The sequence below is a fragment of the Lynx canadensis genome, chromosome D1, assembly GCF_007474595.2.
Source record: "Lynx canadensis isolate LIC74 chromosome D1, mLynCan4.pri.v2, whole genome shotgun sequence".
NCBI classification, from domain to species: domain Eukaryota; kingdom Metazoa; phylum Chordata; class Mammalia; order Carnivora; family Felidae; genus Lynx; species Lynx canadensis.
In genome coordinates this window covers 20,922,898-20,950,394 of record NC_044312.2, presented here as the reverse complement: position 1 = coordinate 20,950,394, position 27,497 = coordinate 20,922,898, and the positions used below count along the sequence as shown (strand labels likewise).

The window sequence follows — 27,497 nt, the reverse complement described above, 5'->3', positions numbered from 1 at the left end:
GGTGTAGAAAAAATTCTTTTTAAAAGACACAAAAATATCATTCTTTTTTATGGCTGAATATATTTATTTATTTATTTATAAATTTATCTATAAATTTATCTAAGTATAAATTTTGTATATATTTATTCCACCTCTTCTTTTTTCCACTCACCAGTCGACGGACATTAGGGCTCTTTCCATAAGTTAGCTATTATAGATAATGCTACCATAAACATCAACGTGCATGTTTCCCCTCGGATTAGTATTTTTTTGTATTCTTTGGGTAAATACCTAGTAATGAAACTGCTGGATAGTAAGGTGATGGGGAATAAGAAGGGCACTTGTGATAAGTGCCGTGTGTTGTACATAAGTGATGAATCACTAAATTGTACATCTGAAACCAACATTACACTGTTTAGTAACCAACATTACACTGTTTATTAACTAACTGGAATTTAGATAAACACTTAAAAAAAGACACAAGAACTAAGTAAAAATTCTTAATTTTGTTATGGTTGAATTATCGAAAACATCCTAAAAACAGAGAAGGGGTAAATTACATCTTAAGAGAAAATACTATACATAAACTAAAGAGAAAATAAAAAGTATTAGTAGTTGTAATACAGAAAAATATATACAGCAAGAAGTAAAAATAAATTCAAATAAATGTAATAGACAAAAGGCACATAGGCTTTCCAGAAAAATGGAAAATTACAAAGGTTGAAAAAAAACCAAGGAAAGCATGCTCAACCTCCTTAGTAATCAGGGAAATGCATGTTAAAGCTACGATAACATATAATTTCATACTTTCAAGATTAGATTTTAAAATGTGTCAACGGTGGGGCACCTGGGTGGATCAGTCAGTTAAGCCTCTGGCTTCTGCTCAGGTCATGATCTCACGGTTCATGAGTTCGAGTCCCACATCGGGCTCACCGCTGTCAGCACAGAGCCTGCTTCAGACCCCCTGTCCCCCGCCGACCCCTCCCCCCCCCTTCAAAATTAAATAAGGATTTTTTTTAATGTGACAACTGTGTATATACCAAGTACTAGCAAGAATGTGCACCGCAAGAGCCCTCTTACTCTCCTAGTTAACGTGAATATTGGTGTGAATGCTAGATTTAAAATACAGTTACAAATCTGTATACTGTGTGGCCCAGCAGTGCCTCTCCAGGGACCTACATAGATTTGTACATATGTGCTTCCTATCACATATACAGCTCTGCTTACGTGTAGAAAAAAAATATTCACAACTCAAGTGCTGTTTGGAAAGTTCAAGCCCCACATCAGGACGTGCGCTGATGGTGTGGAGCCTATTTGGGATTCTGTCTCCCTCTCTCTCTGCCCCTCCCCTGCTCGCTTTCTATCTCTTTTTCCAAATAAATAAAAATAAACTTTAAACCAATTATTAAAACAAAGAAAATATGCAGATTCCAACTTCTTAGACCCTCCCCATAAGTTGTTACTTATATTAGAATTTGCCACCACCCCCCTCTCCCCTGCAGAGATCTTCTATGACCCCATCCATAAAGAAAATCAGTTGTGAAGAAAAGGAGTTGTGGAGTGCGAAAACCACCACGTAGGCTCCCTAATATACATAAAATATCTTTCCTGACGTTCCAAGGCCAAGGGTCCACACCAGACTTTAGAACCAAAGTCCCAATTTGCGATCAAGTATTCTTTTGCCTCGTGTTATTCTATGTAACTATTTATTCCTATCAGGAATATCACAGAACTTAAAAAGTCCCCTTTGACAGGGGGACGAAGAAGTGTTTGGAGTCCTAAGTTCCTTCCACCTTCTTTCTATATGTAGAATTCTCTCTTAGCAGAACCCCAAATCTGACTTAAAATCTGTATCATGAAGAAGTATAGGAAAAGTAGGAAATCGTATCCTTATAATAGGAAAAGGTACTAATAAGTACAAGCTGAAATACCTGATACTGATTTTATGTAATTTTTAAATTTTTTTTAATGTTTATTTATTTTTTAAGAGAGAGACAGAGCATGAGTGGGGGAGGAACAGAGAGAGAGGGAGACACAGAATCCAAAGCAGGCTTCAGGCTCTGAGCTGTCAGCACAGAGCCCAAGGCGGGTCTCGAACCCATGAACCGTGAGATCATGACCTGAGCTGAAGTCAGACGCCCAACCAACTGAGCCACCCAGGCGCCCCTGAGTTTATGTAATTTTTAAAATGGAGAATGGCTCGTGCAAAAAATAGACCAAGTGCAAAGTGGTGTCTCACAACACATTACTTAAATTTGCACACCAACAGTGGTTCAAAGTAAATAATTAAAACATACTAAAAAAACAAAAACTTTTACAACAGATATTTATTGATCTATAGTTTGCCCAGCACTATTCCAGAACTAAAGCTCCTTTATTCTCATACATGGGGGATTCTTTATCATAGATCTACCTAGACTTGTAGGGGATTTTTATCTACTACCTACACAGTACAATCTCACCTTGGAAAGAGTCCTTATTCTCTTTAGAATTCAGTTTTTTTTTTAAGTGTATACGGGGGTGTGCTCTAGATCATTTCTCTAAAAGTCCTTCCTGGTCTAATCTAAGTGTGTTTGACTTTTAAGGGATTGCCAAAATTTTATACTCCATCTAGCTTATTTGCATATTGGGTGATCAAGACATTTCTGCCTAAAACAGTGTTGCCTCTCCTAGAGATGTACTTTTTCAATTTGAGTGAAATTCAAAGGGCACTTGTAAGTAATTAACATATGGCATTCATGTAACATCTTTGGCTTTAAAGTTCTTTCAGATTCCATCCCCACATCTTTATGGGATAAACAGATAAGGCAACATTATCTCCAATTTACAGGTGAGAAATAGAAGGAGTGATCCTTCCTGACTCCTAATCAAGTGTCTGCTCATAGCAGAATCCCAAGCTACAGAGACACTACTAGCAACTAGGTCAACTTCCTGGAATAGACTTAGCAAACATTTTGCTGTTAACAAAGCTCACTGCAACTTGTTTTCATGTAAGTTAGTTGCCCCTGAAGGGTGAAGCAGAAGTGATGTCAGCCCAACCCCTACCCCATGGGGACTACAGGAGGGAAGGAAGAAGCTGCTTGACAGAAAGTTGAGACTCCAGAGATCAAAGCCCAGGGACATCGCTGCCAACGCTTTCAAAAAGGCTACGCAGAGGAGGGATGAGCCCAGAGAACTGCACAGAAAAAAACACAGTGGCAAAGCCAAGTAGGGGCATGTCAGAGGAGCCCAGGGAATCTGTCCAGCTCAAAAAGGTGCTTCCACAGGAAACAGCAAAGAGCAAGAAGGAGCTGAAGCAAGCGACAGACCATGACCTCATAGCAGATTCACAGCCAGGTGGTGGCCTTCAGAAGAGAAGACTCCAGAAGGGAGGCAGAGGTGCAGTAATGGAAATTCTTCTGACATACATATTTATTAAAAGTATGTGAGAGGTTTTGGGAAAACAGAAGACAGCCAAGATCTCCTAATGGCATGTGCTTTACACATACATGGTGGGGAGGGAAGGACCTTTATACTCTACTCACCAAAGACCAGGTCACCTCTCAGAGTTTTCTGACCCAGATGAGCTTCAGGGTCTACCTTAAGCCTAGTTCAGTTCATACAGGGTTTGAAATGGCCAGAGAAAGCTAGTATATGGGTTCTAATGTCCTTTTCCCCAAGACTGCTTATGGAGACTACTTTTTTTTCCCCATCACATAGATGAATATATCATATATTGATAATATCATGTGATCCTGACTAAATAGTCTACACCACGTAACTGCGGCAGTTTTCGTTTCTAATAGGTAAAGGCGGGCATTTTTTTGTTTTCCCAGGGGAGAAATTATTTCTGTGTAGAGAGAACAAGAAACTATAAAAATGAAAGAGGATAGAGATGGCAGGGAAGCAGGGAGACAATAAAAAAAAGTAGAGTACAAAAGAGAGTTGAAGCTAGCAGGAAAGTTCATCTTCTCCGTGTAAGAACCAAATTTAAAAACTAAATTTAAAAGGTGAGTTGATATGGATGCAGGAGAGACTGTAATTCCTCGTTTGGGATGGGAATCTAAGCCAGCTCTCAATCTCTCTCTCTTTCTCTCTTCCTCTCTCTCTCTCCCTCTCTCCCCAAAGGAGAAACTGAAACTACGAATATTAAAAGGCTTGTTCAAAACACTGTAACTCATAAGTAGTGACAGTCTCAGTAATGGAATTCTTATGATTTCAGGAGCTGGATTTAACACCTAACTGATATTATCCTGGATTCAGTGCCGAGCTAACAGGAACATCCAGACAGAAGGCAATGCATTTATTCAATAAGATTTAAGCACTGAGGAGGGCACCTGTTGGGAGGAGCACTGGGTGTTGTATGGAAAGCAATTTGACCATAAATTTCATAAAAAAAAAAAAAAAAGATTTAAGAGTCTTCCAGTGCTAGATATGCCACAAACATGGGATGAGAAACAAATGAGACTAAGTCCATTAGGAGCTCGCAGTCTAATGGGGGAAATCAGGTACTCAGAAGGGTAAATTGCAGCATGCTTTGTGAGCCTATAGACACATGAAGGACTGTGGAGGCTACAAAGAAGGTGTGACCATTTGGGAGAAATTGAGAAAAGGCTTTACTCAGTGGATCACAAATGAATGAGATCTTGAAAGATTAGTGGAAATTTTTCAGGCATCAGAAGAACAAGGTCATTCTAGAGTGAAGGGACTGATGTATAAAGAAATAGGAAAGAATATCTGGGGACAGCACACATTTGTGGGATGGAGCACAGAGAGAGGAGGCTAAGGAAGGAGATGAGTAAACACGTATTATAAAATTCCTTGTTCTAGGGGCGCCTGGGTGGCTCAGTCGGTTGAGCATCCGACTTCGGCTCAGATCATGATACCACGGTTGGTGGGTTCGAGCCCTGCGTCAGGCTCTGTGCTGACAGCTTGGAGCCTGGAGCCTGCTTCCAATTCTGTGTCTCCCTCTCTCTCTGCTCCTCCCCCACTCATGCTCTGTTTCTGTCTCAAAAACGAATAGATGTTAAAAAAATAATTTAATAAAAAAATAAAATTCCTTGTTCTAGAGGCCATGCCAGTAATTTGCACTTTCCCCTTGGCTACTATGGTGCTAATAAAGGTTGGTAATCAAGAAAGCATCTAGGAAATCTCTCAGAATTTTCTCCAAAATTCTTCCAGAATAGATTCTGTACATCTATGGTGAGCGATTATCCAGTTTCTATGTGGTTTAGACCCTTCCTTGGGGTGACCACCTGTCTCACCCTGAACTCTCCTAGGTTTAACAAGGAAAGTCTCATGACCAGGAAATTGTTTAGTCCCCAGAAAGCTTGTTTTCACTGATAAGAGTAGTCTCTGTGGCACTGAAGAATATTGGAAGGGATAAGTTTACAGATTCATGGTGTAGAAGGAGAAAGGAAGAGCCAGATGGCAGTGTTTCGTCTTTTGCCCTGCAGAAGGTCCAACTAGAAATCAAATTTCATGCCACATCCCTGAAGCCTTCTGAGTGATTCTGGGAGGACCCTGCGTCCTCAGGAAGATGACACGCCATTTTGGATAATTGACTCCACTTGGTAAACAGACCATAAAAGCAAAACTGGGTGGCAGGAAGGTGACATTAGGAAAGATCTCCTCACATGGGCCCTCAGTGTCTGGAAGAGCTCTGGCCATGTCCCTGATTTCTCCCTTTCACGTGGCTGATGCCAGTCACCTGTAGTCCTGGGACAAAAGGCTCTTTATGTTGTTGCTTCAAATTTGGGGACTTAGATGTGCTGTGGGACAACTTACAGGAAACTACATAGATTCACTTCAGACCTGAGGCACAAATGCAATGACTGAATTTGCCTCATAAGGAGAACCACACCACATAGTGGATGGAAAATAATAGCTAATGTTGACTGAGTGCTGCTGTGGATTATGTGAATTTATTTAATCCTTACAATGATTCCATGAAGTGGACACTATGATTGTCCCCACTTATACAATTAGGCAAGGAAAGGGGAAATGGTTTTCCAAGTTTGCCAATGAGTATAAATGGAAGAGCTAGGATTTTTAATTCTGGTCTGACCTCTGAGGCCATGCTCTTAGGATATAATGCATGCTTCCTTAGTGAATGAACAGATAGACGGATGGATGGATGGGTGGATTGACAGATGGGCTGCACTTATCCAGAAGCAGAGAGAAGAGATGACAACAGGTCCCCTTTGGTTGAGATTTTGTATTTCTTCACTATCCTGAAAGATTTTTAAATGGCAGGTGTATTTTTGAGGTACAGTTTATGAACATAGTTATTTATAGCTCCTATGCCATTCGATGTGTAGCCCATACAATGCATGTTTAAAAATCTATGCTGATTTTTATTGCACACGCCTACATTAGGAGCTGTTGTTAAAAAATAAATAAGCTGTGGGGCGCCTGGGTGGCTCAGCCGGTTGAGCGTCTGGCTTCGGCTCAGGTCATGATCTCAAGGTTTGTGAGTTCTAGCCCCGCGTCGGGCTTTGTGCTGACAGCTCAGAGCCTGGAGTCTGAAGCCTGTTTGGGATTCTGTGTCTCCCTCTCTCTCTGTTCCTCCCCCACTCGTGCTCACTCTCTCTCTCTCTCTCTCAAAAATAAACATTAAAAAATAAAATTAAATACATAAATAAATAAATAAGCTGTTACTTACCTCTCTGGTATACAGAGCAGAGATCAAAGTTAAGGAACACCATGGAATAGCCATTTCTTCATGAATTGATTTAGGGTTTATGTGACTGTACTACTTCTTTGCACGAAAAGCTCTGTGTATGGTCTTTCCTTCCTTCACTCTCCCAAATTACATACAGATAATCTGTTACATAGGTTTTAAACTTGGACAAAACAGTTACTCCATGGAACCCAGCAGAATCCCAAAATCAAGGGTTGGGCAGGTAGGTGGGCGTGAAGTGTGGTTGGGGGTGGGATTACAGAATGACTGAGAACAAGAGCTAGGGCATAATCTCTCTTTCTGAGATGTCTTTCTGAGACCCTTCTCTGTCCGTGTTTGGGAACAGCACAGGATATGTGTTCCATGCCTAGAGAATCTAAAGGGCCTTGAGCTCTCCTTTCTGCTACCTCTTCTAGCAGATGTGAACAGCAAGGAAATGCACAGTGGAAACCAGACTTCTGTGTCTCACTTCATTTTGGTGGGCCTGCACCACCCACCGCAGCTAGGGGTGCCGCTCTTCCTGGCTTTCCTGGTCATCTATGCCCTCACTGTCTCTGGCAACGGGCTCATCATCTTCACCGTCTTGGTGGACACCCGGCTTCACCGCCCCATGTACTGGTTCCTGTGTCATCTCTCCTTCTTGGACATGACAGTTTCCTCTGCCATTGTCCCCAAGATGCTAGCTGGCTTTGTCTTGGATAGCAGGGTCATCTCCTTTGGAGGCTGTGTAATCCAACTCTTTTCTTTCCATTTCCTGGGCTGTACTGAATGCTTCCTTTACACGCTCATGGCTTATGATCGCTTCTTGGCCATCTGTAAGCCTTTACATTATGCCACCATCATGACCCGGAACGTCTGTAATTACCTGGCTTTGGGCACCTGGCTGGGAGGTACCCTCCACTCACTTTTCCAAACAAGCTTCATATTCCGGCTGCCCTTCTGTGGCCCAAACCAGGTAGACTACTTCTTCTGTGACATTCCCGCCATGCTGCGTCTAGCCTGTGCTGACATCACCGTCAATGAGCTGGTCACCTTTGTGGACATTGGGTTCTTGGCCCTCACCTGCTTCATGCTCATCCTCACTTCCTATGGGTATATAGTGGCTGCCATCCTGCGAATCCAGTCCACTGATGGGCGCCGCAATGCCTTCTCCACCTGTGCTGCCCACCTCACTGTTGTCATCGTTTACTATGTGCCCTGCACCTTCATTTACCTTCGCCCTGGCTCTCAGGAACCCCTGGATGGAGTGGTCGCCGTCTTCTACACTGTCATCACCCCCTTGCTTAACCCCATCGTCTACACGCTCCGCAACAAAGAGATGAAGGCAGCATTGTGGAGGCTGGGAAGTCACAAGGATGTGCTGCCTCACTGACTCAGGCATTGCAGACATGCAGAAGACACTAGAATTTAGGGCACCAGATGGGACATCCGTAACCAGGGAGTTTTTAAGACAGAGAGGAAAGAAGGATCCATGCAGAGAGTAGAAACTCCTAGGTGCAGAGGTGGAAAATCAAGAAAGTTTCCTGCTTTCAGACATGATTTTTCCATATTTCTTCTTTCAATTCCAATGGAGATCGGGCAAAGCAACTCAGCAAGGATGGCAGCTTGTGGAAAAGATCCAAGATAAGTAAAGTATCCACATAAAAAGGCTGTTTCTCTGTGGCATCAACCTATATGTTTATTATTGCTTCTAAGCCTTGAGCTGATACCCATATTGCTTTTTACATGTTACAAATAACCTTCATGCAAAACTTGAATTCAAGTTTCTCCAATGTTAAAAATAGAAACTAAGGGGGCACCTGGGTGGTTTGGTCAGTTAAGCTTCCACCTTTGGCCCAGGTCATGATCTCACAGTTCGTGGGTTCAATCCCCACGTCGGGCTCTGGGCGGACGGCTCAGATCCTGGAGCCTGCTTCAGATTCTGTGTCTCCCTCTCTCTCTGTGTCCCCTTCCTGCTTGTGCTCTCTCTCTGTCTCTCAAAAATAAATAAACATTAAAAAAAATTTTTTTAAATAGTAACTAAGGACACACTACTGTTTAGAGTTTGAATATTGAGTATGCTTTGGCTTCCTTCTAAATTTGGCTTCATATTTTAAAAACTGAAACAGCTCTCTGGCTTCATGTTTTTTAAGTAGGTTCCATGCCCAGTGTGGGGCTTAAGCTCATGACCCTGAGATCAAGAGTCACATGCTCTACCAACTGAGCCAGCCAGACACTCCATTGGTTTCATATTTTAAAACTTAAACAATTGATACAACTAGAATTTTATATTAGAAAAAGAAGCAAATTGTAAAATTTGGTTAACGTTATTTCCCAAATGACTAATTGTCACATTACCCTTATTAAATATTTGTCACACAGGCTTGCTTAATATGCTACACTTTAGGGGCACCTGGGTGACTCAGTTGGTTAAGTAACCGACTTCGGCTCAGGTCATGATCTCATGGTTACTGGGTTCGAGCCCCTCATCAGGCTCTGTGCTGTCATAACAGCCGGGAGCCTGGAGCCTGCTTCGGATTCTGTGTCTCCCTCTCTCTCTGCCCCTCCCCTGGTTGTGTGTTCTCTTTCTCTCAAAAATGAATAAATGTTTTTTTAAAAATTTTTTTTTCAACGTTTATTTATTTTTGGGACAGAGAGAGACAGAGCATGAACGGGGGAGGGGCAGAGAGAGGGAGACACAGAATCGGAAACAGGCTCCAGGCTCCGAGCCATCAGCCCAGAGCCTGACGCGGGGCTCGAACTCACGGACCGCGAGATCGTGACCTGGCTGAAGTCGGACGCTTAACCGACTGCGCCACCCAGGCGCCCCAAAAATGAATAAATGTTCTAAAAAAATCTCTAAAAAATATGCTACTTTAAAAAAAAATTTTTAATGTTTATTTTTTGACAGAAAGAGCCAGAGTGCCAGTGGGGGAGGGGCAGAGAAAGAGGGAGACATAGAACCTGAAGCAGGCTCCAGGCTCTGGGCTGTTATGACAGCACAGAGCCCAACACGGGGCTCGAACTCACAGACCACGAGATCATGACCTGAGCGAAGTCAGACACGTAACCAACTGAGCCACCCAGGCGCCCCCTCTACCTTTTAAATATATTAAATTCTTACATGTACTTGATCTTATTTCAGAATATCATATATATATGTATGCGATATACGATATACACTATATGTGTGTATATATATGTATATACACATATATAAACATATATACACATATATATGTATATACACATATATAAAATATAGGTTCCATTAATATATGTCTGTTAGCACAAATTTTTTGAATAGCTGCATTAAAAATATACTTTTAAATACCCAGTAGGGCTACTCTCCCATCTTTTCTATTCATATTTAGATTATTTCCAGCTATTATATATATTTAGGTGCATATACAAATATTCTGTATTATTATATTTTATAGGTTATTTCTATGCTGTATATCATAGTGTATCATATATTATGTTATTATAAATGTCTTGATTTATATGTTTTGCTGTCATGACCTAATAGTCATTCTAAGTTAATGTTTTTATATATCTGCTCAGATTACTTATGTGTTATTTTTTAAATTTTATTATTCAGCAAAAAATCTGATTATCCTTATTTCTAAATTCTTAGAGAACATTTCAATTTACCTCTCCTTCACTTAACATCTCTAGGACCCATTTTCTTTACTTGTAAAATAAAGTTAAGCAAGATGATCTCTAAGCTACCTTTTATTTTAATATTCAAAAGCTCTATAATTGTACTATTCCCACTGCTTCCATGAAATTTTCTTAAAATTGGTGTGTGCAGGCAAAGTTCTTAAGAGAGAAATAGGAAAAGAGGAGTCACAGAAAAATATCAAAGATCGATAGTCAGTAGCCAGATTTTTTCATCCGTCACTTATGTGCCAGAAGTGATAAAATATAGTATGGACAATTTTATCAAAAATTTGTTTTCTATTTGCACTTGTTGCCTAGTTTGACAATTCCATTATATTCCAAGGGCCAGGATAGAACTAAGTGATAGAAGTTAGATATCATTATTTAAACTGCATGTAAAGAATATTCTAATATAGATGAACTGTCCAATAGTGTAATAGTCTTTTCTGCAAAATAGTAGTATTGTCACACTGAAAGAGTCATGGGGAAATTGGTGGGTTGGGTAACTGGTTGAGAAAAAGTGAGGATGTTGTACTCTGTCCCATGTCCCAGGGTTAATGGCCACTGTTAACAGATCACTCATCATGTATCGTTATTTCCATTTTAAAAATGTGGAGTTGCAGGGCGCCTGGGTGGCTCAGTCGATTAAGCTTCTGACTCTTGATGTCAGCTCAGGTCTTGATCTCAGGGTCATGAGTTCAAGCCCCGCATTGGGCTCCGCACCAGGTGTGAAGCCTACTTTAAAAAAAAAAGAACATTTTTTAATGTAGAGTTGACATACTGAGCATGAGATGAGGAGTTGAGCCTTCCTGCCAATAAGTGATGATGATAAGATATCAGCCCACGTCCATCTGACTCCAAAGTTCATGCCCTTTTCTCTGTGCTCTTTCAAAGATGCTTCTGGAAAGCACAAAAATAGGTAGCACAGTCCTTCTTCCTGGGGGCTATGATACATACACGGAGAAGAATGACGTAGTACATTTGACAGTTTGGGAATGGGACACCTAACAGAATACACTGTAAATACCACTGGATTTCCAGAGGAGCTAAAACACTCTTAGAGTAGAAAGACCTCCTAGAGGAGAAAAGCTTGATCTTAATTTCAAATAGTGGCTTAGATTCTTGTGTCTCAAAGTGCAACCTATGAAATAGCAGCATGGGCATCACAGGGAGCTGTTCAGAAAGGCGGAACCCCAGGCCCTCCTCCAGACCTGCCGACTTAAGACTTGTATCTGAAGATTCTCATATGCACAACAGCGTCTAAGAAGCTTTATGAAGCTAATGAAGACATTAGTAGATAAAAAATGAAGATTGAGAGGCGCCTACGTGGCTCAGTCAGTGAAGCGTCTGACTCTTGATCTCCACCCAGATCTTGATCTCAGCGTTGTGAGTTTAAGCCCCATGTTGGGCTCCATGCTGGGTGTTGAGCCTACTTTAAAAAAAAAAAAAATGAGGGTTGATTTCTTCAAGGCAAAATAGAGCAGAGTGAGAAGAATGGGAGGAAGTTATGGTAAATTTAAGAGAGGGTGAGAAAATCTACTTGAATAGAGAAACGTACTGAATAGAGGAAGGGTGTAGGAAAGAAGAATAAATAGATAACAAGTAGTCAGGTTTTAGATAGTCTTGAATTATAAAGTGAAAATGTTATGCAGCATAGTAAGGAAGTGTTTGAGGTTGGGTGGTTAGCATTTCTGGGAGGGGGGCCGTTTGAGATAACCCAGTGGGGATTGAATCAGGCAGTGATGTGCAGGATGGAGTGAATCATTAAAGGAGACAGATGAGAACTGAGGAAACCTTATAGGAGGCTATTTTTCTAATCATCCAACTGTGATGAAATAAGAGAATAATGGTAACGGTTATAAAAATCAAGATGCAGATACGGGGGGTGGGAGGGCGCCTGGGTGACTCAGTGGGTGAAGCATCCAACTTCAGTTCAAGTCATGATCTCATGGTTTGTGGATTCGAGTCCCACATTGGACTCTGTGCTGACAGCTCAGAGCCTGGAGCCTGCTTCAGATTCGGTCTCCCTCTCTCTCTCTCTCTCTCTCTGCCCTTCCCCTGCTCACACTCTGTCTCTCTCTCTTTCTCAAAAATAAACATTTGAAAAAAGTTCTTTTAATTTAAAAAAAAGAAGCAGATACAAATGGAGCTGCATTTCAGAACTGAAGTCTAGTTGGATCGAAATGGAAAAGAAAAATTCAAACAGAACTTTGGTGTTGAACTTGATCCATCGAAAAGATTGGAAAGGGTGTGTGCTGAAGACATTTCCTAAAAATTCAAGGAGACAAAATCTGTGGAAGATCATGCCGTAAACCACAGGAATTCCCTTTCTGACTATTCAGTGAATACACAATCCGAAGCTTTGGAAGAATCTATAAAGCTCGGACTACAAAAAGCTCGCTCTGGATGTGTGGAGGATGGGACTACTGTGTTCCTACCAATGTAATGAAATAGGGACTCCAGGCAATAGTTTATATAGGTTTGATAAACTTTTCCACACCCCCTAGAAATAAGGCCTTGCCCATCAACATCTGCAGCTCTAGAAACCCTTTAAAAAGCAGGATAGGAAAAGTCTGGGAGAAATCAAGCTTTGCAAGACCTTCAGTGGGATTTTCCAGGCTCTCTTGGAGATAATGTATTTACTCGGATACGACATTACGTATACCCCATGCGCCTAAAGCAGTGAGCAATCTCTCTACTGAGAGATTCATTGAGAAAGGAAGTAGGCAATGATAAAAGTCAGTGACTTTTGAGGACCTGCAGAATAATCTTATATGTCTTTAAATGTTCCATGAGGCAAATCGCACTTGGAGGTGACCACGTAGAAAAAGAAACCATTAAAATGTAAAGATTGGACTCAGGTAAGTAAAAAAAAAAAAGGGCACTATTCAGCTACTCTAAGTGAAAAGATGGTCATGGGGACAAATGGTCCAACTACAAGCAGGTAAATCACTTCCTCCTGAGTAGCACATCCAGTATCCCCTTGAGAATCTCTCATCCTAATGACTATGGGATCCAGAACTCACCTCTCCCCTCTGAATCTCTTCTTGTATCACTGCTGTAGGGACAACATCTGTTAGTCTTTGCCCACCTATTTTTATTGAGTATCTAAAATATAAAAGACATATCTAGGCCCTTCAGGAGATACGCATATAACCCAATGAAGCATCAAGCACTACTAAGAGGAATTGGCTATTTACACGGAAGGAGAGTGTTCAGGTAACAGAGAGGAAACCAACCTGCCTTGAAAAGTTTTGATTGTGCCTCAGATGGTGGAATCTCTATTTGCTAAGTGGAGAATGAACAACGGTCAATGCGAAAGCATCATATGGAAAAATTGAGAGACGTGTGACAGACATTAGCGTGACCAATTAACAGCAATCAAAATGTATCAACTGTGAATGTCTAGGTTATTAACTATAGTGATTGCAGAGAAAATACAAAGGTGTATGGTGGAGCTACTTCAAAGATGGGCATGAAGTCATAGAATATTAGACGTGGAATTATAAAAAGTGACCAGTTAGCAAGCAGATGACTCAGAAGTTTCTATAGCACACCTGGAATCCTCGCAAAACCTTAAGGCTTAAGTATTTTTTTATCCACTTACATATGTGAGGAAAGTAAGGCTCAGAAATTTCAAGGGACTCCACTTTCATGGAGCCTGGATTGGAATAGAAGTCTACCTCTTTCCAGAGCCCACACTGGGGCGCCTGGGTGGCTCAGTCAGTTAAGCGTCTGTCTTTGGCTCAGGTCATGATCTCACGGTTTGTGGGTTTGAGCCCCGTGTCGGGCTCTGTGGTGACAGCTCAGAGCCTGCTTGAGATTCTCTCTCTGTCTTCTTTCTCTGACCCTCCCCTGCTTGTTCTCTCTCTCTCTCTCAAAAAATAAATGAATAATTTTTTTTTAAAAAGAACCCATATTCATTTACTTCTTTCACTGTATCTTAGTGCCTTGAGACCATCACCCACAGTCCCTTGGTTACACGGGATACCACCTCATACAGAATATTCCAAGTTGTGTTTGGCTTTTTTAAAACCAGATTTATTGAAGGAAAATTTACTCATTTAAAGCATACAGTTCCATTTTTTTAAGTTTACACAAGGTGTGCATATTCTAATTTTATAGCATTTCTATCACTTTATGCCTATTTGCAGTGAGTCCCTGTCCTCACCCCGAGCCTCGGGTATGCACTAATCTACTTTCTGCCTCTGTCCATTTCACACGCATGTAGGTAATCATATATGTGATCTTTTGTGTTTGACTTCTTTCATTTAGCATGCTTTTGAGGTTTATTTACAGTCACATGATATTCACAGTCATGCTCTTTTTTGAAGTTCATTATTTTAATCATACTCACTATTCACATGTGTAGCATATCAGTACTTAATTCTTTTCTATAGCTGGAAAGTATTGCGTAATATGCATATATCATGTTTTCTTTATCCATGCACCAGTTGGACATTTGAATTGTGTCTATATTTCAGCTATTATGAATAGTGTATTTGTATACACGTTCTCATGAGAACATGTCTTCAATTCTCTCATGTGTATAAATAGGAGTGGAATTATTGTGTCATATGATAACCCAGGTACAACTTTTTGAAGAAATTCCAAACTGTTTTCCATAATGGCTGTACCACTTTGCATTCCCATCAGCATGTTCCAATTTGTCTACCATTTTTGCCAATATTTGTTCGTTCTTTCTTTCTTTCTTTCTTTCTTTCTTTCTTTCTTTCTCTCTTTCTTAATACAAGAGGACCTTGGAACATCTTGTTGTGCCAGGAAATGAAGAAGTATATGAAATAGATGGAACCTGTCAATAAGACAAGGTGACATATTGAAGGAGCTCCAAATGGCCAAAGCTAGCATAATTTGAATAACAAAATAAATAGTTATCATATTGGATTATATTTAATCTCACAATAAAAAAATATACATCCGTGAGTCCCTACTGATGTAAATAATTGAATAAATAAATAATGGGGAAGAAGAAACAGCTCTTCCTTACAGAAATTCCAATTAATAATGTAGAAGATCGAGGGAATTTTTTTAAAAAATCACCATTAGGCAGGGTGCCTGGGTGGCTCAGCAGTTAAGCTTCCGACTTTGGCTCAGGTCATGATCTCACAGCTCATGAGTTGAGCCCTGCGTCGGACTCTGTGCTGACAGCTCAGAGCCTGGAGCCTGCTTCAGATTCTGCGTCTTCCTCTCTCTCTGCCCCAACCCCACTCGTGCTCTATGTCTGTCTCTCAAAAATCTATAACTACTGAAAAAAAATCACCATAGGCAAACAACAGAGTAATAATATTTTCAGGCAAAATACACAAATGTATGCTAAAATCAGTGAGTGACAGTTTGACGAGATACAGAATTTAAGCATAGTGTAAAAGTATCTCCTCCACAAGACAGTTAACATAACCAATAACAAGATATAGTGGCACCATGTATAACTCTGAAATGATGCCCGGAAAAGGATATAACATCATTTCTGTGGTATTATTGTCAAAAATGCATAAGCTCTACCTACTCAGGAGAAAGCATCATCCCTACCCAAATTGAGAGACATTGTATGAAATAATTGACCATTACTCACCCAAAGAGTAAAGGTCATTAACCACAATGACAGAATAAGGACTGGGGCATCTTGATGGCAGTTAAACATCCGATTCTTGATTTCAGCTCAGGTCATGATCTCAGGGTTCATGGAATCGAGCCCCATGTGGGCCTCTGCACTTAACTGCATGGAACCTGCTTGGGATTCTCTTTCTCCCTCTCTCTCTCTCTGAAAATAAATAACTAAACTTAAAAAAAAAAAGAAGAAGGACTAACACAGGTTGGAGAAGACTAAGATCCTGTGCTGGATCCTGAGTAGGAAAAGGAAATTGATGAAACACCGGTGCCATTTTAATATAGTCTGTAGTTGAGTTTATAGTATGATACTGTCGATTTCCTGACTTTTATAATTTTACTACAGCTTATAAATTGTTAACATTAGGAGAAGGTGGCTCAAAGCATATGTTAACTTTATTCTAGTTTTTATTTGAGTATAGTTTATACATAACATCACATTAGTTTCAGGTGTACAACATAGTGATTCAATAAGTTTAGCCATTATGCTGTGCTCCCAAGTATGGCTACCATCTGTCACCATACAACACCATTACGGCACCGTTGACTATATTCTCTATGCTATGCCTTTTATTTCTGTGCCTTATTCATTTTTTAACTTTCCTGTAAGTGTAATATTTCAAAATAAACTGTTTTAAATTTTAGAAGGAATTTAAATATTTTTTATACTCATATTGAGCAAACAGTATCTTTCTTTCCATTTAAGTCATGTTTTGTGTCAATCAGCACATTTTCCTTCTTTAGGTTTCTTTCTTTTTAACAGATCATTAAAATGTACATTGCAACCATTAAATTAACCTGGTTAAATATACGATTCAATGGTGATTATTAAATTTACAAAGTGGTACAACTATTACCACAACCCAATTTTAGAACATTTCCATCACTTCAGAAAAATCTGTCCGACCATTTGTGGTCATTCCCTGTCTCAGCCTGGTCCTAGACAACCACTAATCTTCTTTCTCTCTTTATAGACTTGTCTTTACGGGACATTTCATCAGAATGGAAGCATACAATATGTGACCTTTGTGTCTGGCTTCTCTCACTTAGCACACTGTTTTTGATTTCTATCCATTTTTGTGCATTAGTACTTTGTTCCTTTTTGTTGCTAAGTGATAGTTCATTGCATGACTATACTCTTTTTTCTTAAATCCATTCAACAATGAACAATAAACATGATTGTTTCCAGGCTTTGGCTATTACGAGTAATTCTATAAACATTCAAGGTTATTTGGACATAAGTCCTCTCTCTTCTGTAGATTCCTAAACATGGAAATGCTAGATCATTAGGTAAATTCATGTTTAACTTTTTTTTAAATATTTTTTAAATTTACATCCAAATTAGTTAGCATATAGTGCAACAGTGATTTCAGGAGTAGATTCCTTAATGTCCCTTACCCATTTAGCCCATCCCCCCTTCCCACAACCCCTCCAGTAACCCCTCTGTTTGTTCTCCATATTTAAGAGTCTCATGTTTTGTCCCCCTCCCTGTTTTTATATTATTTTTGTTTCCCTTCCCTTATGTTCACCTGTTTTGTCTCTTAAAGTCCTCATACGAGTGAAGTCATATGACATTTGTTTTTCTCTGACTGGCTAATTTTGCTTAGTGTAATACCCTCCAGTTCCATCCACATAGTTGCAAATGGCAAGATTTCATTCTTTTTGATTGCTGAGTAGTACTCCATTGTATATATATATATATATATATATATATATATATATATATATCACATCTTCTTTTTTTTTTCAACGTTTTTTTTTTTTATTTATTTTTGGGACAGAGAGAGACAGAGCATGAACGGGGGAGGGGCAGAGAGAGAGGGAGACACAGAATCGGAAACAGGCTCCAGGCTCTGAGCCATCAGCCCAGAGCCCGACGCGGGGCTCGAACTCACGGACCGCGAGATCGTGACCTGGCTGAAGTCGGACGCTTAACCGACTGCGCCACCCAGGCGCCCCGCATCTTCTTTATCTATTCATCCATCGATGGACATTTGGGCTCTTTCCACACTTGTCGATAGTGCTGCTATAAACATTGAGGTGCGTATGTCCCTTCAAAACAGCACACCTGTATCCCTTAGATAAATAATTAGTAGTGCAATTGCTGGGTCCTAGGGTCATGTTTAACTTTTTAAGAAACTGCCAAGCTTTTCCAAAGTGGCTATACCATTTTGTTTTCCAGAGTGGCTATACCATTTTGCATTTTCACAAGCAATATATAGAAGTTTTAGTTTCTCTACATTCAGTAACACTTGTTACCTCTTATTCTTTTTTTTAAATCATATCCATTTCAATGAATATGGAGAGAGAAAATCTAAACTAAATTGGTTGAAATATCAGGGATCCTTATCTACCACTGATATAAAGGACATTATATACATTGATCTACCCAACATTGGAATGGACTTTCTTGCAAAATAATGATTGCTTCATCACCGAATTCATTCAAACAGAAACTATATAATTGCGGGGGGGGGGGGTAGTTAGGAGCATAATGGGAAATATTACCACATTGAATAAACTAGTGAGTACAAAGAAACATAGGTCATATGTTATGTGTCCTACTGCATTCTAAGTAAAATAATAATTATCTAAGTAAATAATAATGATATCGCTATTGTTAAATAATAATTTATTTAAGTAAAATAATAATGATATCCCCATTGTTAATTTGACAACTGGAAGAACAGAGAAATTAAGTACCATGATCCCTCTCTCTCAGCTAATAACTGCCTGACCAGGGAGTTAAACTTAAGTTTATAAAAATCAAACTAAAGTTGGCTCCTTAACATTTCCACTGCTTAATCCCCAAAATGCTCATGGGAAACTGGAGAAGGCATGTTTCTCTTAGGAAGGCATGACATATGCTCGTGGAACATCCAAGTAGTCCAAGGCACCACATGCTTGGGTGTTTATGCATAATTACCATGAACACTAGAGATTTCAGGTATGAATAAATCAGTGTGAGATAAAATATTCATAAAGGGCTTGTAGAGGAATTAATGTCCCAACTTCACTACAGAGAGTAAATTTGTGAGAGATTAAAGGAATTTCATTCATGTTCAAAAATGGAAGGCAGTGAGGAGATCAGGGAGAGATTAGAGCAAATTGCAGAGAAGATGAGGCAAACAGCATCCCTAGATAAGAGAGGTTTCTTCAGGGGATTGCAGGAGATAAAGATTTTCTGATACTAGTGGAAGCAATGTATAGATAATTTTGAATATCAGACAGATATATTTTATGCCTGAGGCAGCGGGGAGGAGAGATAAATTAAACAATGTTGCTGTAAGAAGACTGACAAAGAAGCTGACTACAGACCATTTGGTACATTCCAGACCTGAGAGAGATGGGGCAGAAAATCATTGGGAACATCTAGGTGTAAAATAGGCATATGCAGGGTTAGATCCATGGGAATTGAAGATACAATAGAAATCAGAAGTTCAGAAAAAATCATCAGGGGCGCCTGAGTGGCTCAGGTGATTGAGCGTCTGACTTCAGCTCAGGTCATGATCTCACAGTTCGTGAGTTCAAGCCCCTCATCGGGGCTCACTGCTGTCACTGCAGAGCTCACCTTGGATCTTATGTCCCCTCTCTCTCTGCCCCTCCCCCACTCGCACATGCATGCTCTCTCTCACTCTGAAAAATAAATATAAAACATTTCTTTTTAAATAAAGAAAATCTTCATAGAAAGTAACACTTAATTAGGTTTAGGAGGTTAAAGGATGGAAAGAATCGAAGAAAACTCTTAGATTTCAATCCAGACTCAACAATAAAGTCACAGGAAAACATTTCCCAAAAGGCTGAAACGACTTACAGGAATAACAAGAAATGTACTTAACAATTTGTCCTTATAATTATTCAGCCAATTCTGTAAGGCTTCGTTGCCACACATTTGAGAATTGGCCGTGGGTACCTATAATTCAAAGAGCTCTCTTTAGGTGAGGAACGGATTGAACCACTAGGCCCGCATCTGACATAACAGCACCTAAACTCTGAGCAAGTATCCCCAGAAGATGGGACACAACTCCCTGATGGCAACGGCAGTAAGATCCTGCTTATCTACTTCCACAATATGGCAGAGAAAATGAGGAGAGTGAGGGCATCTCAGTTCCGGAATATTCGCGAAAAAGATATGGTCCACGAGAGTAAGATTTGCGAATCCATATTTATATTGGTGTTATTTAGGGAATGCACTTCGCCAAATAATTGTTACCGTCCTTTACGTGCCTCAAAAACATTGGGGGTCCCCTACTGAAATATGCAGCAGCCAGAAAACACTAGAACAGGTCCAAAGGACAAAATGAGCCTGTCTGTCTCTCATTTATGGGGCAAGACCAAGCTGACATAGCCCAGGGGCTAATGACATTTCAGGAAGGAGGAATGGCTGTTGATTATGTCTGTTGGTGACAGTTGTGTCGCAAAGGGGATAAGTAGCCACTCCGTGTGTGAGGAGAATGCCATGGAGACAGAGGCCCCGAACCAGGCTGTGCTGAGCCACTTCTTCCTGGAGGGTCTCATGTACACAGCTGAACATCCTGGCCTCTTCTTCCTTCTCTTCCTCCTCATCTACAGCATCGCCTTGACTGGGAATCTCCTCATTCTCATAACTGTGAGCTCTGAGCCTCACCTCTGCTCCCCTATGTACCACTTCCTGGGGCATCTCTCCTCCCTGGATGCCTGTCTGTCCACAGTGACAGTGCCCAAGGTCATGGCAGGCCTCCTCCTGACGGTGCATGGGAAGGTGATCTCCTCTGAGGGCTGTGCGGTTCAGCTTTACTGCTTCCATTTCCTGGCCAGCACTGAGTGCTTTCTATACGCCCTCACGGCCTACGACCGCTCCCTAGCTATCTGCCAACCCCTACACTACCCAGGGGGCCATGAACAGACGGATGTGTGCAGGGCTGGCTGGGATCACTTGGGCCATAGGTGCTGGGCACTGTGCCGTCCACACAGCCCTCACCTTTCGCCTGCTCTACTGTGGTCCTCACCACATCGCCCGCTTCTTCTGTGACATGCCCCCCGTGCTGAAGCTGGCCTGCGCAGACACCACCATCAGTGAGCTCGTCACGCTTGCCAACATCGGCCTTGTGGCGGCAGGTGTCTTCCCTTCATCATCATACCGTACGTCTTTATTGTGGCGGCCGTGCTGCGGGTCCGCCCTGCCCAGGGCCGGCAGCGTGCCTTCTCCACCTGCACCTCCCACCTCACCGTGGTGCTGCTGAACTACATGCCACCTGTATGCATCTACCTGCAGCCTCGCTCCGCGGGGGCAGGGGCTGGAGCCCCTGCTGTCTTCTACACGATCGTCACCCCCACGCTCAACCCTTTCGTTTATACTCTGCGGAACAAGGAGGTCAAGCGAGCTCTGCAAAGACTTCTGCGCGGAGGCTGCCGAGAGTCTCCAGCCCACCCCCTGACCTGCGTTGTGACTCTTAATAAGCCTGCCAAGGAAACGACTAGCCCCGGAGCAAAATGGGGAGGGGAAATCATTCAAGTGAAAATCAGCACCACTGAGTTTCAGCTCAGCCATGAACTTTCCCCCTTCCCTTTGGCCAAGCGACATTTATCAATGTCTCAGTCACAAACTCTTCATCTATAGATGGAAAGATTGCTTAGGTGATGTCTAACCTCCAAGATCTAGGTTCCATGGCTCAGAGGTATGTGGAATGTTCATTTGTTTTAGTAAGTGATTCTTTTTTATTTCATATGCAACAATTTGATTAAATTAGTAGCACATATTAAAGAATACTGATAATGGGGCACCTGGGTGGCTCAATCTGTTAAGTATCTGACTTCAGCTCAGGTCATGATCTCACTGCTCATGGGTTCGAGTCCTGCGTGGGGCTCTGTGCTGACAGCTCAGAGCCTGGAGCCTGCTTCGGATTCTGTGTCTCCCTCTCTCTCTGCCCCTCCCCTGCTCATGCTCTGCCGCTGTCTCTCAAAAATAAATAAACATTGAAAAAAAATTTGTTGAAAGAATACTGATAATGAAGATGTAACCAACAAATAATAAATGAAAATTTACCTGTATATCACCTAGCTTAAGAGAACAAACCACATTTTTAAGATAATAAAATACAATTACAAAGAGAAAAGTGACTTCTCAAGGTCACCTAGAAAGTGTCATCATCTTTATTTTCCCACTCAGGATGTATAATGAAATAGTAGAAATAACGTGGATTTTGAAGTCAGTTAGACCTACCAGTATTCTAATCCTGATCCCACCAGTAGTAGATGTAGAATCTTGTGCAAACTTTTTAATAATATGCAATGTCTTCTATTAATAGTAATGTTGGGGTGCATGGGTGGCTCAGTCGGTTAAGCCTCCCACTTCGGCTCAGGTCATGATCTCACAGCTGGTGAGTTTGAGCCCCATGTCGGGCTCTGTGCTGACAGCTCAGAGCCTGGAGCCTGCTTTGGATTCTGTGTCTCCCTGTCTCTCTGCCCTTACCTCACTAGTGTTCTGTCTCTCTCTGTCTCTCAAAAATGAATTTTGAAAATGTTTAAAAAAATAGTAATGTTAAAAATAACTACTCTGTAGGCTTTTATAATGAGTAAATGATATAATTATGTTAAGTGGCTGTGCAAAATAAATGTTCCCATTTCTTACCAAGCAGGCTAAAGATGTCAAAGAGAACTTATTATACTAGCTAAGGTTCAAAGTATCTCTGAAGAACTGGCAGGGTTTTGATATCTTTGTCGAACATGGAGGAAGCAACTACAAAAAATATATGTACTTCTAGACTTTGAGGAGACAAATAATAACTCAAGGCTCTAGTTAGAGCAGCTTGCCATATGAATGGGTGGAGCCGTGCTGTATTCAAAAAAGGGTGTGAATGACCCTGAACTACTCTATGGACTGAAAAAGGGCTTTGAATGTCAGGCTAAAGAGTTTGGATTATGCACCAGGCAATCTGCCTCTTTATTGCTCCTGTCCTTTAGGAAGAAGAAGAAGTCACATTCATAAATGCTAAAACATGGGATACGTGGAAGAGAGGAAAAGACAAATGGTGGAATGACCAGTTAATAGACTATTATAACATCCTAGACATGAGAGAAAAACATTGTCTAACTTGCGTGATAACATTGGAGATGGAGAGGCATTTTACAGAATTGTGTTACAGGTGTTTTAAAGGGAACAGATTGAAAGAGTGTCGGAACTGGAACAATAATCATAATCATTTTGGGCACACACATGTGCAAGGGACTGTACCTATTACTTTATATTATTTCTCCTTAGAACTATATTTGAGACAATGTTATTGATCACATTATACAGACAAGGAAACTGAGACTGAGGGAGGTGATGTAATTTTTCCAAGGTCATGCAGCCAGTAATAATTGGAGCCAGGATTTCGACTCACATCTCTGTGGCTTCAGAGCCCTCACATTCCGATTATACCATAATATCTTAGACAGTTGAATCTAGCCTTTGCTGTTAATAAACCCCCAATTACCTTAGAGGTCTCAATGTCATGGTAGACCTTTAACTAAGGGAAGTCTTCTTTGAGATAATTATTCCTTGACCTTTAAATAGCTCCTTAAACTCTTGGGTAAATCAATGGCAGATGGTGGGAGACAAGTATCTTACTGTGAGAATGGCAGCTTACAAACAAGCAAGGAGAGAAAGGTGATAAGGGATTAGATTTGGAGTCACCAGTATGAACTCATGTTTAACGTAACATAGCTACAGATGATTACATATGGACATATTTCTAGAAATGTACACACACACACACACACACACACACATATACACCCTTGTTCTGTCAGCTTAGAGGGCCTAGAAGCAATGATACCCTAGTAACAGCAAGTAAATCCAATGCCCAGACATTGGTTTCTAATGGTGTTCTCCAAAAAAAAAAAAAAAAAAAAAAAAAGAACAAGATGAAAAAGAAACCAGGAAAGGAACTTGGGCAGAAAAGATCAGCCTGGAGCATTTTGTAGTGGCACAAAGCAAAAAAGTACTAAACTATACACACACACACACACACACACACACACACACACACAGATAGGGTTATGTCAGAGACACAAGAACCAATTGAAAGGGTTCTCAATGGCCAAAATTTGAATAATGTGAGCAACAGAATAAATAAAGCAGTAATGGATTATAATTTAAATGTTAAATAGGGGCTCCTGGGTGGCTCAGTTGGTTAAGCCTCTGACTCTTGATTTGGCTCAGGTCATGGTCTTGGGGTTCCTGAGTTTGAGCCCTGCAATGAGCTTTTCACTGACAACCTAGTCGGGATTCTCTCTCTCCCTCTCTCTCTGCCCCTCCTCCACTTGTATTCACAGTCTCTGAAAATAAATAAACTTAAAAAATAATAGAAATTTAAATATAAAATAAAAAATAAATGTCTCAGTCCTCTGTGATATAAATGACTGACTGAATGAATGAATAAGTAAATAAATAAATAAGGAGCACAGACAAATCCCCACTGCAGAAGCCCAAAGAACACAGAAGAAAAGAAATAAAAATGATAAGAGCAAAATTATATAAGCCAGAGACAATGTCTATAATCCACATGCCCAACAAATGACTTCCTGGAACGAATCTAGAATGTGTTTAAGAAGAAAAAAAGAGGGGCGCCTGGGTAGCTCAGTCGGTTGAGCGTCCAACTTTGGCTCAGGTCATGATCTCACTGCTTATGAGTTCAAGCCCCACGTCAGGCTCTGTGCTGACAGCTCAGAGCCTGGAGCCTGCTTCGGATTCTGTGTCTCCCTCTCTCCCTGCCCCCCCCCCACTTGTGCATGCTCTGCCTTTCTCTCTCAAAAATAAATAAACATTTTAAAAAAAGGAAAAAAGAAAAAGAAAAACTCTCAAAACTCAATAGTAAAAACAACAACAGCAATGCCAAAACAGAAAATGTGCAAAAGATATGAAGAGACCAGTCACTGGAGAGGACATATGCCTACCAAATAAGCACATGAAAATATGTTCAATATCATCGGGGATTTAAGGTAATAAAAATTAAGACCTCAATGACATATCAGTTCACACCCATCAGAATGACCAAAATGAAATATAGTCGCAATACCAAATGATGGCATAGATGTAGAAGAACTGGATCCTTTGTATATTGCTGGAAGGAATGGAAAGTTGTACCATAGCAACTCTGGAAAGATTTTGGCTGTTTCTTTTTCTCTCTGTCTCTCTCTTTTTTTCCTCAATCTAAATTCACTTTCTTGGGGCGCCTGGGTGGCGCAGTCGGTTAAGCATCCGACTTCAGCCAGGTCATGATCTCGCGTTCCGTGAGTTCGAGCCCCGCGTCAGGCTCTGGGCTGATGGCTCAGAGCCTGGAGCCTGTTTCCGATTCTGTGTCTCCCTCTCTCTCTGCCCCTCGCCCGTTCATGCTCTGTCTCTCTCTGTCCCAAAAATAAATAAACGTTGAAAAAAAAAATTAAAAAAAAAAAATAAATAAAAAATAAATTCACTTTCTTTTTCTTTTTTTTACTGAGATATAGCTGACATATAATACTGTGAAAATTTATGGTGTATAATGTGTTTATTTGATATATTTATATACTGCAATATGATTGCCACCATAGCATTAGCTAATACCTCTATCACATCATGTAGTTCTTTTTTTGCAGTGAGAACAATTAAAAGCTAGTCTCTTAGCAAACTTGAAGTTTATAATCGTGTTGCTGACTATAATCACTATGCTGTGTGTTAGATCTCAAAGATTTATCTACTAGTTGCAAGTTCGTACCCCTAAACAATGTCTCCCCAGCCCCTGGTAACCACCATTTTACTGTTTTTCCAAGCTTATTTTTTTTTTCAGATTCTACATGTAAATCGTGTCATATGGTATTTGTCTTTCTTCTTCTTATTTATTTCACTTAACATAATGCCCTCAGGGTCCATCCATATTGTCAAAATAGCAGAATTTTCTTCTTTCTCAAAACACTTAAACATGCAACTACCACTCAACCCAGCAATTGCACTCCAGGGCATTGATCCTAGAAATATTTACAGAAAAAACATACGCATAAATGTTTTAGCAGCTTTATCCATAACAGCCAAAACCTGGAAAGAACTGGGGTTTCCTTCCAAGTGTGAGTGGTTAAATTATCATACTTCCATATCATAAAATACAACCCAGTAATAAAAAGACAACTATTAATACATGCAACAATCTGAATAAATATTCAGAGAATTAAACGGAGTGAAAAAATGTCAAAATGTTATGTACTGTATGATTCCATGTGTGGAACATTCTGGAAATGGCAAAATTGTAGAAATAATGAGCAAATTAGTGGCTGCTAGGTGTCAAGGAGGGGGTGGGATTGAGCGAGAAGTGAGTTTGGCTATAAAAGGGTAATGTCAAGATCCTGGTTGTTTGATACTATTGTTTTGCAAGATGTCACATGGGGAGGAAATCGGGTAGATGATACACAGGACCTCTCTTTATTACTTCTTACAGTTGCATATGTATCTACAATTATATCAAAATAAAAACCTTAATCAAAAAAGACTAAGCAAAAAAAAAAAGGAAGAAAAAAAGAAAACAGAAAACAGGACAACGTAACTCCAATAATGTACCAATATCATATTTAAAACAATTGATTAAATATGTTAACATAATAAACTTTAGCTAGTGTCACTAACGTTTTGAACTTGACATGAAAATTTTTTCTTTAAAAACAAATTAGGCGCTCCTGGGGTGCTCAGTCAGTTACGTGTCCGACTCTTGACTTCAGCTCAGGTCATGGTCTCATGGTTTGTGAGTTCGAGCCCTGCATCCGGCTCTGCACTGACAGTGTGGAACCTTCTTGGGTTGGGATTCTCTCTCTCTCTCTCTCTCTCTCTCTCTCTCTCTGTCTCTCAATAAATAAATAAATAAATAAACTTAATAAAAAATTAAAAACAAATTATATTTTAATTTTTCTTAAAAAAGTACCAAAAAGAAATTTTACAGCTAAAATTTACAATAAATGAAATAAACTCACAGAATGGGCTTCAGAGTAGATTAAAGACAACAGAGGAAAGAAACAGTGGACTCAGAAGTAAATCAAGAGAAACTATATAATGTGAATAACAGAAAAAAAAATAGACTAGATAAAAGTAAACAGGGCCTCAGAGACCTATGGAACAGTAACAAAACCCCTAAAATTTATATCTTTGGAGTCACAGAAAGCAAAGGGAAGGTGAGTAATGCTAAAAACAACATGCAAAGACATAGCAGCTAAAATGTTCTCGAAATCAGTGGAAGACAGATTCAAGAGCTGTGCAAACCTCAGACAGAATAAATCCAAAGAAAGCCATGTCATGGCTCATCATAATCAAACCTTTGGAAACCAAAGCCAAACAAAATCTTCCATGAAGGTAGAGAGAAGTGACAAATTACCCACAGAGATACAATGACTAAGAGGACAGTGGATTCCCCGTATAAAATAATGAAGGAAAGGGGCTTCCAGTGAAAGGAAAGAACTGCCAATTTTGACTTCTATATCCACTGGCAATATCCTTCAGGAATGAAAGGGAAATAAATACATTTTCAGAGGAAGGAAACCTAAGATTATTTGTCCTCAATATACTGATCCTTACAGAATGTCTTTAAAAAGTATACCAAACAGAAAG

General features: G+C 40.3%; 2 protein-coding genes across 2 annotated transcripts; both read left to right on the top strand.

Moving 5' to 3' along the window:
* Nucleotides 1–7,022: 7,022 nt before the first annotated feature.
* LOC115526061 (olfactory receptor 10G6) lies at nucleotides 7,023–8,012 on the top strand. The gene has a single exon (XM_030333528.1). It carries the CDS (start codon nucleotides 7,077–7,079, stop codon nucleotides 8,010–8,012), a length of 936 nt encoding a protein of 311 aa, XP_030189388.1. The 5' UTR covers nucleotides 7,023–7,076.
* Nucleotides 8,013–20,303: 12,291 nt separating this feature from the next.
* LOC115526199 (olfactory receptor 10S1) lies at nucleotides 20,304–21,509 on the top strand. Its single transcript, XM_030333681.1, is given in 3 exon segments — nucleotides 20,304–20,780; nucleotides 20,782–21,004; nucleotides 21,007–21,509. Coding segments are annotated over 3 exon segments (1,203 nt in total).
* Nucleotides 21,510–27,497: the final 5,988 nt, after the last annotated feature.

Excerpts from the sequence above, each read along its gene's own strand:
- LOC115526061 (XM_030333528.1), top strand. The coding sequence starts at position 7,077 with ATGCACAGTGGAAACCAGACTTCTGTGTCTCACTTCATTTTGGTGGGC.